Here is a 12,500-nt window from a genome sequence, read left to right as displayed (position 1 = left end):
TTAATAAGTGAATGTAAAAAAAAATTAAATGAGTAACAAAAATAGTACTTAAAATGTTAACACTAAGGTTCCTTAGTTAACAGCATTAGTTAACGTACGAATAATGAACAATACAGCATTAATGAATGCATTTATAAAATAAAGTTGTGTTTGTTAACATTAATGTATTATGAGCTAATATGAACTATGAATGTTTGTATTTTTATGAACTAATGTTAACAAAGAGGTATAAATACTCTAATAAACGTATTGTTCAGTGTTTGCTCGTGTTAGTTAATAGCTTATTGTAAAGTGTTATTATCAGTGATATTATAATAAAATCTGAGCTTTAGAGACACTTTAGAGATACTTTTATTATGTTTTGATGCCACCATAAGGTGTCTTCTAAACTAAAAATAATTCAACTCGAAAGAAACATAAAAAAATCTAAAATAAAAAATCTAATTTAAATGACTATGAAAAAAAAAAAAAAAAAAAGTATAAAAAAAATTCTAAATATTAATAAAAACCACAACACTGATAAAAGCAAGTCATTATAGTGCAAACTAGATTTTTAGGATCACATTACTAATAAAGTACAGGGCTTTGATGCAACCTGTGTTGTTAAAAGCTCTATATAAATAAAAAGGATTGATTGATTGATAAAGAAAGCGTGTGCTTGTATTACTGTATTACGAGCTGCATTAATAATCTCGTTTTTCCACAGAAACAAACAGCAGGCTTGTCTGGAGTGACATGAGGGTGAATAAAGTGAGTTATGGCTGTAACGGTGACCTTTCTGGGTGGGAGCGCCTCTTCCTGGCGGTTCTCCTCCTCAGCGATCAGACATCCGTGAATCCGCTCGGGATGAGCTTCGTTCAGCAGCTCTGCTGCAGATTTACACACATCTCATTACTGGAGAAAAAACACACTGAATGGGAAACTAATGCAACGCTTTTAAACATAGTGTTGAAACAATACACAAGACCAAACTGGATTAAAATCCCAGACTGTTGTTTTATATTATAAATACTATTAACGTATTAATTCATATATCGAATTAGCTTTTATTTTAGCTTTAGTACTTTTACATTTTCTGTTATTTTAATTTTGGTACAATTTTACGTGCTTTTACGTGTCATTTATAATTTGATTTATTAATATTTCTTTTTAGCTTTTATTTTTAATTTAATTTATTTAATTTTAATTTTTTATTATTTTATTATTTTTAATTTTAGTACTAATTACTAAAGCAACTTTATTTATATACATTTTATTTCGGTTAGGTCACATTTTTAATTTTCATGAAACGTTTTTTAAAGGGGCTTGAATGTAATTTGTTTCATTTCTGCTTCATTTCATATCATTTTTTTTATAGTCTCGATTAATGACAACAACACAGGTTTGTGAGTTACTGTAAAATGATCATAAATATCTAAATTACGACAAACGTTTTAGTAATTATGTATTTATTCTGTATTTTGCATTTTATTTTCGTTACAGTATTTTGATATTTTCTGCTATTTTATTTTTATTTTACGTTTCGGTGAATTTTTATGCGCTTTTGTCACTTTCCGTCCTTTTTTTAAAATGAATATTTCTACTTGCATTCAATTTGTGTTCGAGTAATTTCAGCACTCATTGCTAAAGCAACTTCCTTTCAGTAAGGCTATATAGTTTTCTTTCAAATGAGTGTTTAATGTATTTCAACTAACAGAAAAAGTTTTTGGTTATTTTTATAGTTTCAGTTAACACCGAAGTATATGTAGAATTAGAATATGGAATAGGTGTAGAATATGCTGCTTTCACAGCCAGTAACCGGAAGCATTCTGACATGCATAAAGCATTAATATAAACAGATTATGGGAATGCATTAATTGAAAAATGAATAGCGTGAATGCAACGTAAGCCGCTTTGCATAAAGCCACCTTTTGTTCTCAGCATGCAACGAGACAGATTAGACCCCTGCTTTTTAAATACGTATTGTCAATTTCAAAAACGCATCGCAACCAAGCAAATAATTAACAGATGCGCTTTGCATCCTAACGACTCTGGCTCACCGGTGGACGTCTCCTCCTCGTTCTCATCTTCAGACACGTTCGTGGAGATGCTCGGTTCCCCGGCCTCCACGAGCTTCCTGAAGTGCTCCAGCTGTTCTGTTTAACGCACGTCGCTGTCTGTGAGTCTTAGGACCTCGACAATTGCATTTCTCATCACACCAGCAACGAAACTACCTCGAAAACACACACATTTACCAAAGCTTCGTTCTAAAATAGCTCGACCACTTTTATAAATGGCACGCGCAGGCATGATATAACACGCGCCATCCCGGAACACATTAACGCTTCGGCTCTTTTACTAGCATGTGGTATAAATGAGTGCGATAGGGGTTTATAATCACAACTTTTTTCCACTTCAGGTTTCAGTCTCCTGTTCTTGATGAGGATTTTTCCTTTGAGCTCTTTTGGAGACGGCAGCGAAGATCCGGCCTCCATCTGAGACGGAAGGAGAGAGACGCTTTAATAACTGCGTTATGGGCTTCTGTACGGGTTTGTGGCGTATAAATACAGGTTTAAAGTGTAATTAAACACACCGGGAAGTCATCGAGCGGGTGTTTCAGGAGCAAATCTCCAAAAATGTCCTCGCAGTAGCGAGCCAGTTTATACTGCTGATGTTTCCTGAGAGAAAGGCGACATATAATTATATAATATAATATTTTCTTATAATAATCATTAGGGGATTAGATCACACAATCACGAAGATTAGCTGAAAACGCGCTCGCTATCAGGCCGGCCGAGATTTAGATGGGTTTGTTTCGTCGTTAGATTTGGAGAAATGTAAGCATCGCATCAGTTCAGCCGCAATGGATGTGAATGGGTGCCGTCACAAACAGCTGATAAAAACGTCGCAATAACCCACAGCGCTTCATTTTAAGACTGAAGGAATAGAGTGCTGTGATGTTTTTATCATCGGTTTGGACTCTCTTACCGACGGCACCCATTCACCCCAGTGCATCCATTCATGAGAAATGCCAAATCCGATGAAGAAGAAGATCTCGAATGGCCTGAGGTTGAGCACATTTTAAGCAAACGTGAACCATTCCTTTAAATCGTTGCGATTTATTCATCTAGTTTGGGAGATATTAATAAGGAGCACATACGTACGTGCAGTGGTTTTCGAAGGACAGAATCACCGGGTACTCTGATGTAAGGAAGGCCGTTTCTTTAATTCCCTGAATGACATCCTGCAAATGTTTTTCAGGCTAAAGCATTAATACGACTCCATTTAATTGACTATTTAAAGCTCCGGAGAACTCGCTGAAGATTCTTTAGCGGCGTTTACTGAAAAATACAACACAGATCTATGGATTCTGAAAGCAAACGCTGAAGGTTTCTGTGTTCGTGTTCACCTTGAAGAGGACGTCTGTGCACATGGCCTTGCCGTGAGTGATTATGGGCTCTTGATCTTCACCTTTTCCATCCCAGCAGTCCAACTCAACACACCTGCCAGAGAAACCATGTGTTCCCGACACTTTGAACACAACAAACTCAAAACGCCAGATGCTGCGAAAATCATGCATCAACAATCTACAGTAAGATGCTAGATTGCAGGGTTTTTTTCTTAAAATTTCAAATGCATTAGCAGCACAGTATACTTTTAAGGTTTGTTTTTTTGCATTTTTAGTGTCACCAAATATTATATTATTTTTTATAATATTTGGTAACACTTTCCGATAGTGCCAAATGATAAGGCATTCGCATATGTTTTATTTATTTTTTGCAGATTAGTAGCTATAATCACATTTGACAATTTATGAATCACAGTTGAAGGATTTCTCTTGATTTAAAAAGTGCATCAACAAATTACGTCGTAATAATGCAATAGTGCTTGTATTTAATGAAAGTTATTTAATGAAATTTAAGCGTTACCCGCTTAAAAATACACCTAAATAGAAAAATATGATAACACTTTATAGTATTTGTAGGTTAACGGATAAAGTATTTTGAAATCATTTGTGTTGTCAAACGATTAATCGCTATTAAGTCACATACAAAAATGAGACAAAAAAAGTAAAAAACTAAAATAAAATAATAGTAAAAAAAAAAAAAAAAAAAAAAAAAAATATATATATATATATATATATATATATATATATATATATATATATATATATATATATATATATATTCATAGGATTTCTGTAATATTTATTTAATATATAAACATATATTTCTACACATTATACACACACATATATAATTATATAATATAAACTAAACTTTTACTTTGGATGTTATTAATCACGATTAATCAATGACAGCCCAAAAAACTAATGTACAAATGATAGGTCACAAATGGCATTTAATCTAATTAAAAAAATTCTGTTATTAATGAACGTTAATTAGCGCACATAAAAAACGAACAGGGAATAAAATGGATACTAAAAATGTAACACGCGAGTTTTAGTGTTTTTGTACCTGCAGCCGGTCAGAAGCACCTGTCTGTACATCTCCACCGACGACTTCCCTCCAAACTGTCTGCCGGTCAGGTAGGTGTTGTGAGACGAGTTGATGAAGTAGTGAGACAGCGGATGATCCGTCTCCTGATAAACCTCCAGCCGGTCCAGAAACACAGGAGCGTTTTCATCAGACATCAGATACCGGCAGAACCCGTCACACGACATCAGACCTGCACAGAACCGCTCGTCCGGTCACTGCTCGTGCCTTTATTGATTGATCCAAGTCAACATTAGTTACTGCGCTTCTACACTAGGTGGCGTTCCAAGATTACAAAACCGTATTTACATAATAAGACGTGACTTTAAGGCGCAAAAAATGCGAACAAACTACGAATGCGCGTTTAAATCAAAACAGTAATGTTTTAAGATAATAAAATAAACACAACCGGCTGGTCTGCATAGACTTAATTAACTGCTTGTTGCATTAATAAATGCGGATCGTATTTTGCGATAACATAAATAACATTATATACGTGTAAATAAAAATAATAATAATAATATATATATATATATATATATATATATATATATATATACACACACATATATACATATATATACACACATATACATATACATATATATATATATATATATAAATACATATATATATACACATATACATAATACATATATATATACACATATACATATATATACATATATATATATATATATATATATATATATATATATATATATATATATATATATATATATATATATATATATATATATATATATATACACACACACACACAATATGACAATAATAATTATATATAGCATTTTTATATTTCCAAAAAAATGTTTCATACATAAAAATGTATGCATTTTATACTGGCACTGGAACTGACCAATCACAATCGAGCATTCCGGAGTAGTGGTTAATAATAGGTAGTAAATACAAGAAATTAAAGAAAGCCACAATTCGAAGAATTAATATAATCGCATATAATCACAATAACGCGTCACGCACCTTTCCTCTTGAGTTTATCGTCAGGTTCGTATCTCTGAATGATTTGGAAAGCGCATTTAGAGTCGAAGAATGGGAAGAGTATTTCATTCAGACGCGGGTCTCTCTGATTCTACACAAGAGAAGAAAACCTGCAGGTTATGTTCACAAGGTCGGGGAATCTCAGTGATCTGTTAAAAGCATCTTTGTTTAATAAACACACGCAAAAAGTTCAACAAAAGGAACGGCTTGCTTTCAATTAAGCCGCTTCTTTGAGGGAGCAGCCCGAAAAGAGAAATGTTAATTAAAACAATAGACAGCGGAGACTTGGGGCTTCAAAGAAGAGAAGACGTGAAGGAATATTACAGACACTTCTGGTAAACAAACACAGGAGTGAAAATCATCTCGCATGCAGTTATCAAAGGAAAGAACCGCTTACTTCGTTCAAAAAGAGGACTAACTGGTCTACGCTTAAATAATCGCTTTTGTCTCCCCTGCTGAAAAGAAAAGAAGCACATGAAAGACGACATGTTTTTGCCATTTCCTTCCATAATTCAATTCACCTCAAAATGAAAACGCATTGACCCTCAGGCCATCCGAGATGTAAAGGGGTTCGTTTCCTCATCGGATTGGGAGAAATGTAGCATTGCATCTGTGTCTCGGTGAATGGGTGCCGTCAGATTGAGAGTCCAAACATCTGATAAAAACACCTCAATAATCCACAGCACTCCAGTCCATCATCACGGGACGACGAAAGAAATGCAACACGGTTTTATTGACAAACTATAATTCATGATAACGCTTTCTGGTCTGAATCAGGAGAGAAATCTGCACAGATCAAGCATGGAAAGGCAAGATTGGATTTTGGTTTGAGAGACAACAGGAGTATATATATGTATATATATATATATATATATATATATATATATATATATATACATGTATATATATACATATATATATATATACATATATATATATATACATATATATATATATATACATATATATATATATACATATATATATATATATACATATATATATATATATATATATATATATATATATATATATACATATACATATATATATATATATATATATATATATATATATATATATATATATATATATATATATATACATATAAATACTCCTGTTGTCTCTCAAACCAAAATCCAATCTTGAATTTCCATGCATATATATATATATATATATATACACAGATCTTTACACCGGAAGGACATTTATTGTAGATCATGGACTCATATTTTAGCTGGAAACTAAGGTTTGAAGAAGTTTAAAAAGAAATATAAAAATACTGATAGATTTGTTTCTTGCAAAAATGCAGCTTTTGTGTTCTCGAGACGTTAACGTGCATCTATTATGGGTTATGAAAGGGTCATATTTTGGTCGACATGCAGTTCAAGGTCAAAAAAACACTGTCAACTCCCGAACGATTCGTTCAACGACTGGTCAGTTTCTTTTAAAGCAGTGTTTGGGTTTTAAACGCTCCAAAAGTGGCACCTAGTGGTGAAGAATGAATCTGCATTTTCATTCAGACCAATAAAAAGACCAACAAGTGCCCGGGCAATATCCAACGCTGATGTAATCCAACCGACGTCAACATGAAACGGCTCGGTTTTCGTTCGAAAAAAATGATTTGTTTCAGTGATTCGGAGTCGACTCTTTCTTTTGAGAGACTATTACTTTAAACACGGTGCACTTTCAGATTTAAAACTTTTCATTCGCAGTGTTACACGCTGCAAACATCCTTAACAGTGGATTATTGTCGTGTTTTTGGACTGACGGCACCCATTCAGAGGATCCATTGATGGAATGACACATTTCTCCAAAACTGACGAAGAAACAAACACCATCTGCATCTTGAACGGCAGATTTTAATTTTTGGTCGAACTGCTCCTTTATTTTGTTTCTGGCGTTATTATGAATGATTCATCAGTGATTCAATGTTAAATGTAATTTACACAGCTCATTTTACTGGATGTTTCTCACCGAGTCTAGTTAAATTTAACACTTTAATATTCAAGATCTCCAGGCAATGCATGATTAACTCTTCTGAAACAATATTAATTCATGCCAAGGGTCATACGTAACTACTATAGTTCATTGATGAAAATGCGTTTGCAAATCTGTTTCTTAAAGTCAGCATGAAACGGCATTCAAAATCCTTTTTTAAGAACGCAATGTGGCCAATTTCCAAAGATAACAGTGTATTTATGGAGATGAACACTATTACATTTCAATGAATGATTATAAAGACATTTCCATACATTCAAAACATAATTTAATGCAAATGTTTTTTAGGAAAACATGCACTAATGAATCATTCATAATAAGGTCGAGAACATGTATTAAGAAAAACATTAAGTTAAGATAAGTTAACAATAAGTTCATATGAATATAATAGACAATAATACATAAAATCCAGCATTAACAAGCTATTTATAAAATGACTAAAACAGCAATCATTACAGAATATTATCACATTTAAAAATAGTAATGCTTTGTATTTGTTGCTTAATTCATGTACACTACTGTATTTTTAAACGAACAATAAAAAGTTGAGTTTGCATGCTTACAGTTTCTTGAACAGCGCTTCGATATCTGTTCTGGGACAAATCTTCTGCGTAAGGCTGTAGAATTTGTCAAATGTGAAGCTCTCCGGCTCGATTTCATCGTTCTGTTGATGACACGAAAACAAACCTCCAAATAGAGACAAACCAGCTGGATGGGTGGAAAGTCAGTTTTAGTGAATAATTGCAACCAGCGGGAAATTCGCTTTTGTCAATTTCTTGTATCTAAAATATAAAAAAAATAGAAATAATATAAAAAAAAATAAATAAATAAATAAATTATATATATATATATATATATATATATATATATATACACATTATTTTTTTCTATTATATATATATATATATTCTGCATATTTTATTCATTTAAATAAATATTAAAATTTTTCATATATAAATTAATACATATATATATATATATATATATATATATATATATATATATATATATATATATGTGTGTGTGTGTGTGTGTGTGTGTGTATAGAGGTCTATAGAGAGAGGTTTGTAATTTTCATTATAGGTATACCTCAACTCTGTGAGACAAAATGAGAAAAAAAAATCCTGAAAATCACATTGTAGGATTTTTAAATAATTAATTGGTAAAGTCCTCTGTAAAATAAGTATTTGGTCACCTACAAACAAGCATGATGTCTGGCTCTCACAGACCTGTAACTTCTTTAAGAAGTCCTGTATTAACAGCATCTGTTTGAACTTGTTATCAGTGTAGAAGACACCTCTCCACAAGCTCACAGTCATACTCCCAACTCCACCATGGCCAAGACCAAAGAGCTGTCAAAGGACACCAGAAACAAAATTGTAGGCCTGCACCAGGCTGGGAAGGCTGAATCTAGGTGTGAAGAAATCAACTGTGGGAGCAATTATTAGAAAATGGAAGACATACAAGACCACTGATAATCTCCCTCGATCTGGGGCTCCATGCAAGATCTCACCTCGTGGGGTCAAAATGATCACAAGAACTGCAAGCAAAAACCCCAGGACCCCATGGGGCACCTAGTGAATGACCTGCAGAAAGCTGGGACCAAAGGCTACCATCGGTAACACACTGCGCCGCCAGGGACTCACATCCTGCAGTGCCAGACGCGTGCCCCTGCGTAAGCCGGTACATGTCCAGGCCCGTCTGAAGTTTGCTTGAGAGCATTTGGATGATCCAGAAGAGAACTGGGAGAATATCGCATGGTCAGATGAAACTGTTGATAAAAACTCAACTCAACCAAACGAATGTTGAGTCGCATCCAAAGAACACCATACCTACCGTGAAGCACGGGGTGGAAACATCGTGCTTTGGGACTATTTTTCTGCAAAGGGACCCATTGATCCGATGATGAATGGGGCCATGTATTGTGAAATTTTGAGTGAAAACCTCCTTCCATCAGCGAGGGCACTGAAGATGCACCGTGGCTGGGTCTCTCAGTGTGATGATGATCCCAAATGCACCGCCCAGGCAACGAAGGAGTGGCGTCGAAAGAAGCATTTCAAGGTCCTGGAGTGGCCTAGCTGGTCTCCAGATCTCAACTCCATAGAAAACCTTTGGAGGGAGTTGAAGGTCCGTGTTGCCCAGCGACAGCCCCAAAGCATTACTGCTCTAGAGGAGATCTGCATGGAGGAATGGGCCAAAACACCAGCAACAGTGTGTGAAAACCTGGTGAAGACCTCTGTCACTGCCAACAAAGGGCAAGATATTGAGCGTTGAGATGAAATCTTGTTATTGGCCAAATACTTATTTTCCATCATAATTTGCAACTCGTTTCTTGAAAAATCCTACAATGTGATTTTTTTCTCATTTTGTATGATGAAAACCACAGGCCTCTCTCATCTTTTTAAGTGGGACTTACACAATTGGGAACTTGCACAATTGGTGGCTGACTAAATACTTCATATATATATATAAATGATATTTATTTTGTACGCAGCAGAAAGTAAACAGCAGCATTTGGTTTAACTGAAAGCAGGCGTGTGGCATAGCATTAAAATCTCATCTTTATTAACCTCTCCTTCCCAGATCTCTATGTATTTGATGACATCTGAGAGAAAGTTAAGAGCTGTTAAAATGACCTTTCCACTGGGTAAACCGAGATCCTTCAGCGCCTGGAAAATACCCTTCTCTGTTTTGCCCGAGGCGAAGGTTCTTGTGATACTGCAAGGAATCAGACGCATTTATTGGTTATAAAAATGAAAAACACGGTGAATGTCCTTCATTAGAGCAACTTTGCTTCTCAAACACTGAGGCGTCATTTCTCTTCAAATGATTTATTGTTTCATCAATTCAAAGATCGATATGTATCAAACGTGTTTGCTTGAAAATTCTGCTTGCATTTCTTTATATAATCTTCATACGTTGCTGCTCCAAGGTTTGGAATAATTCAAATACTTTCATCTTAAGAAATAAGTCTCTTCTGCTCACCAATGCTGCATTTATTTAATCAAAAATTAAAGATCATTACAGTTTAAAATGTCTGTTTTATATGTGAATATATAGTAATATGTCATTTATTGCTGTGATCAAAGCTGAATTTTCGTCATCGTCGCCAAAAATCATTCTAACGTGCTGATTTTTTTGTCACGGTTTACTGCATTTTTCTTTTCTTTTTACTGTAAACCAAAAACCATTGGCGTACCGTATGAATAATAATTGCCATAAAATATATCAATAGGTGTCTAGTAATGACATTCATCAAAAACCTCAAAATTGTTAATGAGAATGCTGAAAGTACCTTCTGACGGGTATTTTTCCATTCACATTGGTCAAAAATGACAACCGCATCCAACTGCAGAGAATAAATAAATAAACACAAGCAAAGAGAAACATTGAATATGCAAGCAAAAATACATTCAATTATTAATATATATATAAATATATAAATAAAAAAATTAATCATAAAAGTAAATATATATATATATATATATATATATATATATATATATATATATATATATATATATATATATATATATTAAAAATATATATATATATAAAAAATATATATATATATATATATATATATATATATATATATATATATATATATATATTAAAAAAATATATATATATATATATTAAAAAAATATATATATATATATAAAAAAATATATATATATATATATATATATATATATATATAAAAAAATATATATATATATATATGGTTCTTCTTTAAATAAAGTTAAATAAATAAACGAAAATATTTAAATATCTTAAAAAAACAACCCAATTTCTCGAGGAATTAAAGGTGCATTGAAATCATTTATAAGGTCTTGCCTCATAGACTTTCATTAGATGTGCATTACTGTACACAAGAATTTTGCTCGTTTAAACAGACTGAAGGACGACAGAAAAGTATTTATCTGTGATAACTGACATCGCATCATCAACGTTGCTGACTGAGATCAGTAATGAATACGAATTTAAAGGCAACATGCTTTTTTTTAAAGGAATCGCTCCAGTGATTTACAGCCGTGTCGTATTCGCCGGTGGCACTCACTGTTTTCTTAGGCAGGTCATCGGACACACGTTATTCGCTCGAGAGTTCTGAATCAATGACCGCAAGCCATCCGTCCACTGCTGCAAAAACACAAGAAAATATGAAGACGAAACTTGAAAATGTCAGCGAGTTTTCAGTCTCTTTGCGGACAACATGACCAAAACCGGTGCACGGTTCTAGTGAGCTAATGCGCTCATAGATTTTTCTCAGAAAGACAAATCAATAGTAGCTCCAGCTTCATGCATTTCCCGGCAATCGAACCCATAACCTTGCGGTTGCATACCCGTTCACGAGTTCACCCGAAAATCTAAAAAGTGGCTGAAAACATACTCTTAGATCATCTTGGGTACAGATGCGCTTCGTCAGATTTGGGGAAATGTAGCGTTGCATCACTTGCTAAATCGATGGATGCCCTGCAGTGAATGGGTGCCGTCAGAATCCAAACAGCTGATAAATGCATCACAATAACCGAAAAGCAAATCACAGCACTGCAGTCCATCAGTTAACATCTGGAGAAGACAAAAGCTGAAACTAAATTGAGCATTAAGAAGTTTTTACCCTTGCTAAAAACAAGTACATATTCCATAATAACTCTCCAGTGAAAAAATTGTTCTGGGGAGAGAATCTGCACAGCTCTAAAAAAAAATGCATGGCTAGATTTGTGAGAGACGACAGGAGATGAGCGTCACTATGGATTTTTGCGAGAAGAAATTGACAAATCGTACAAATCCGTAGCTTTTGTCTTCCCCAGACGTCAACCGATGAACCGCAGCTGTTCGGACTCTCATTCTGACGGCACCCATCCACCGCAGAGCATCCATTGCCGAGACGAGATCTGTTCCCATGAAGAAACACAAGCGTCTACATGGCCTGCGGCGGACTGCAATTTCAGCAAATGTTCATTTTGCCCTTCTTGGGAACGAACCCATTAAACGGTGGAG

The 12,500-nt window shown here is 34.1% G+C and overlaps 1 protein-coding gene across 10 annotated transcripts in view; it reads right to left on the bottom strand.

Annotated features, from left to right (window-relative positions):
- The window catches only part of LOC122334410 (1-phosphatidylinositol 4,5-bisphosphate phosphodiesterase beta-4), a 41,062-nt gene that overhangs the window by 22,772 nt on the left and 5,790 nt on the right, over positions 1–12,500 (bottom strand). For 6 of the 10 annotated variants that reach the window (XM_043232304.1, XM_043232310.1, XM_043232308.1 and 3 more), the window contains 13 exons: positions 11,560–11,639; positions 10,792–10,845; positions 10,133–10,214; positions 8,060–8,160; positions 5,893–5,950; positions 5,478–5,586; positions 4,458–4,668; positions 3,389–3,482; positions 3,144–3,223; positions 2,573–2,657; positions 2,384–2,474; positions 2,040–2,135; positions 775–869 (listed from right to left, as the gene is read on the bottom strand). In XM_043232304.1, coding sequence (XP_043088239.1) covers positions 775–869; positions 2,040–2,135; positions 2,384–2,474; positions 2,573–2,657; positions 3,144–3,223; positions 3,389–3,482; positions 4,458–4,668; positions 5,478–5,586; positions 5,893–5,950; positions 8,060–8,160; positions 10,133–10,214; positions 10,792–10,845; positions 11,560–11,639 — 1,236 coding nt within the window. The remainder of the gene's footprint in view (positions 1–774; positions 870–2,039; positions 2,136–2,383; positions 2,475–2,572; positions 2,658–3,143; positions 3,224–3,388; positions 3,483–4,457; positions 4,669–5,477; positions 5,587–5,892; positions 5,951–8,059; positions 8,161–10,132; positions 10,215–10,791; positions 10,846–11,559; positions 11,640–12,500) is intronic. The other 4 variants (XM_043232307.1, XM_043232305.1, XM_043232306.1 and 1 more) reach the window with 4 other exon arrangements.

This window comes from Puntigrus tetrazona, unplaced genomic scaffold, assembly GCF_018831695.1.
Source record: "Puntigrus tetrazona isolate hp1 unplaced genomic scaffold, ASM1883169v1 S000000520, whole genome shotgun sequence".
NCBI classification, from domain to species: domain Eukaryota; kingdom Metazoa; phylum Chordata; class Actinopteri; order Cypriniformes; family Cyprinidae; genus Puntigrus; species Puntigrus tetrazona.
The sequence above is the reverse complement of the archived record's forward strand: the minus strand, read 5'-3'. Positions and strand labels throughout refer to the sequence as shown.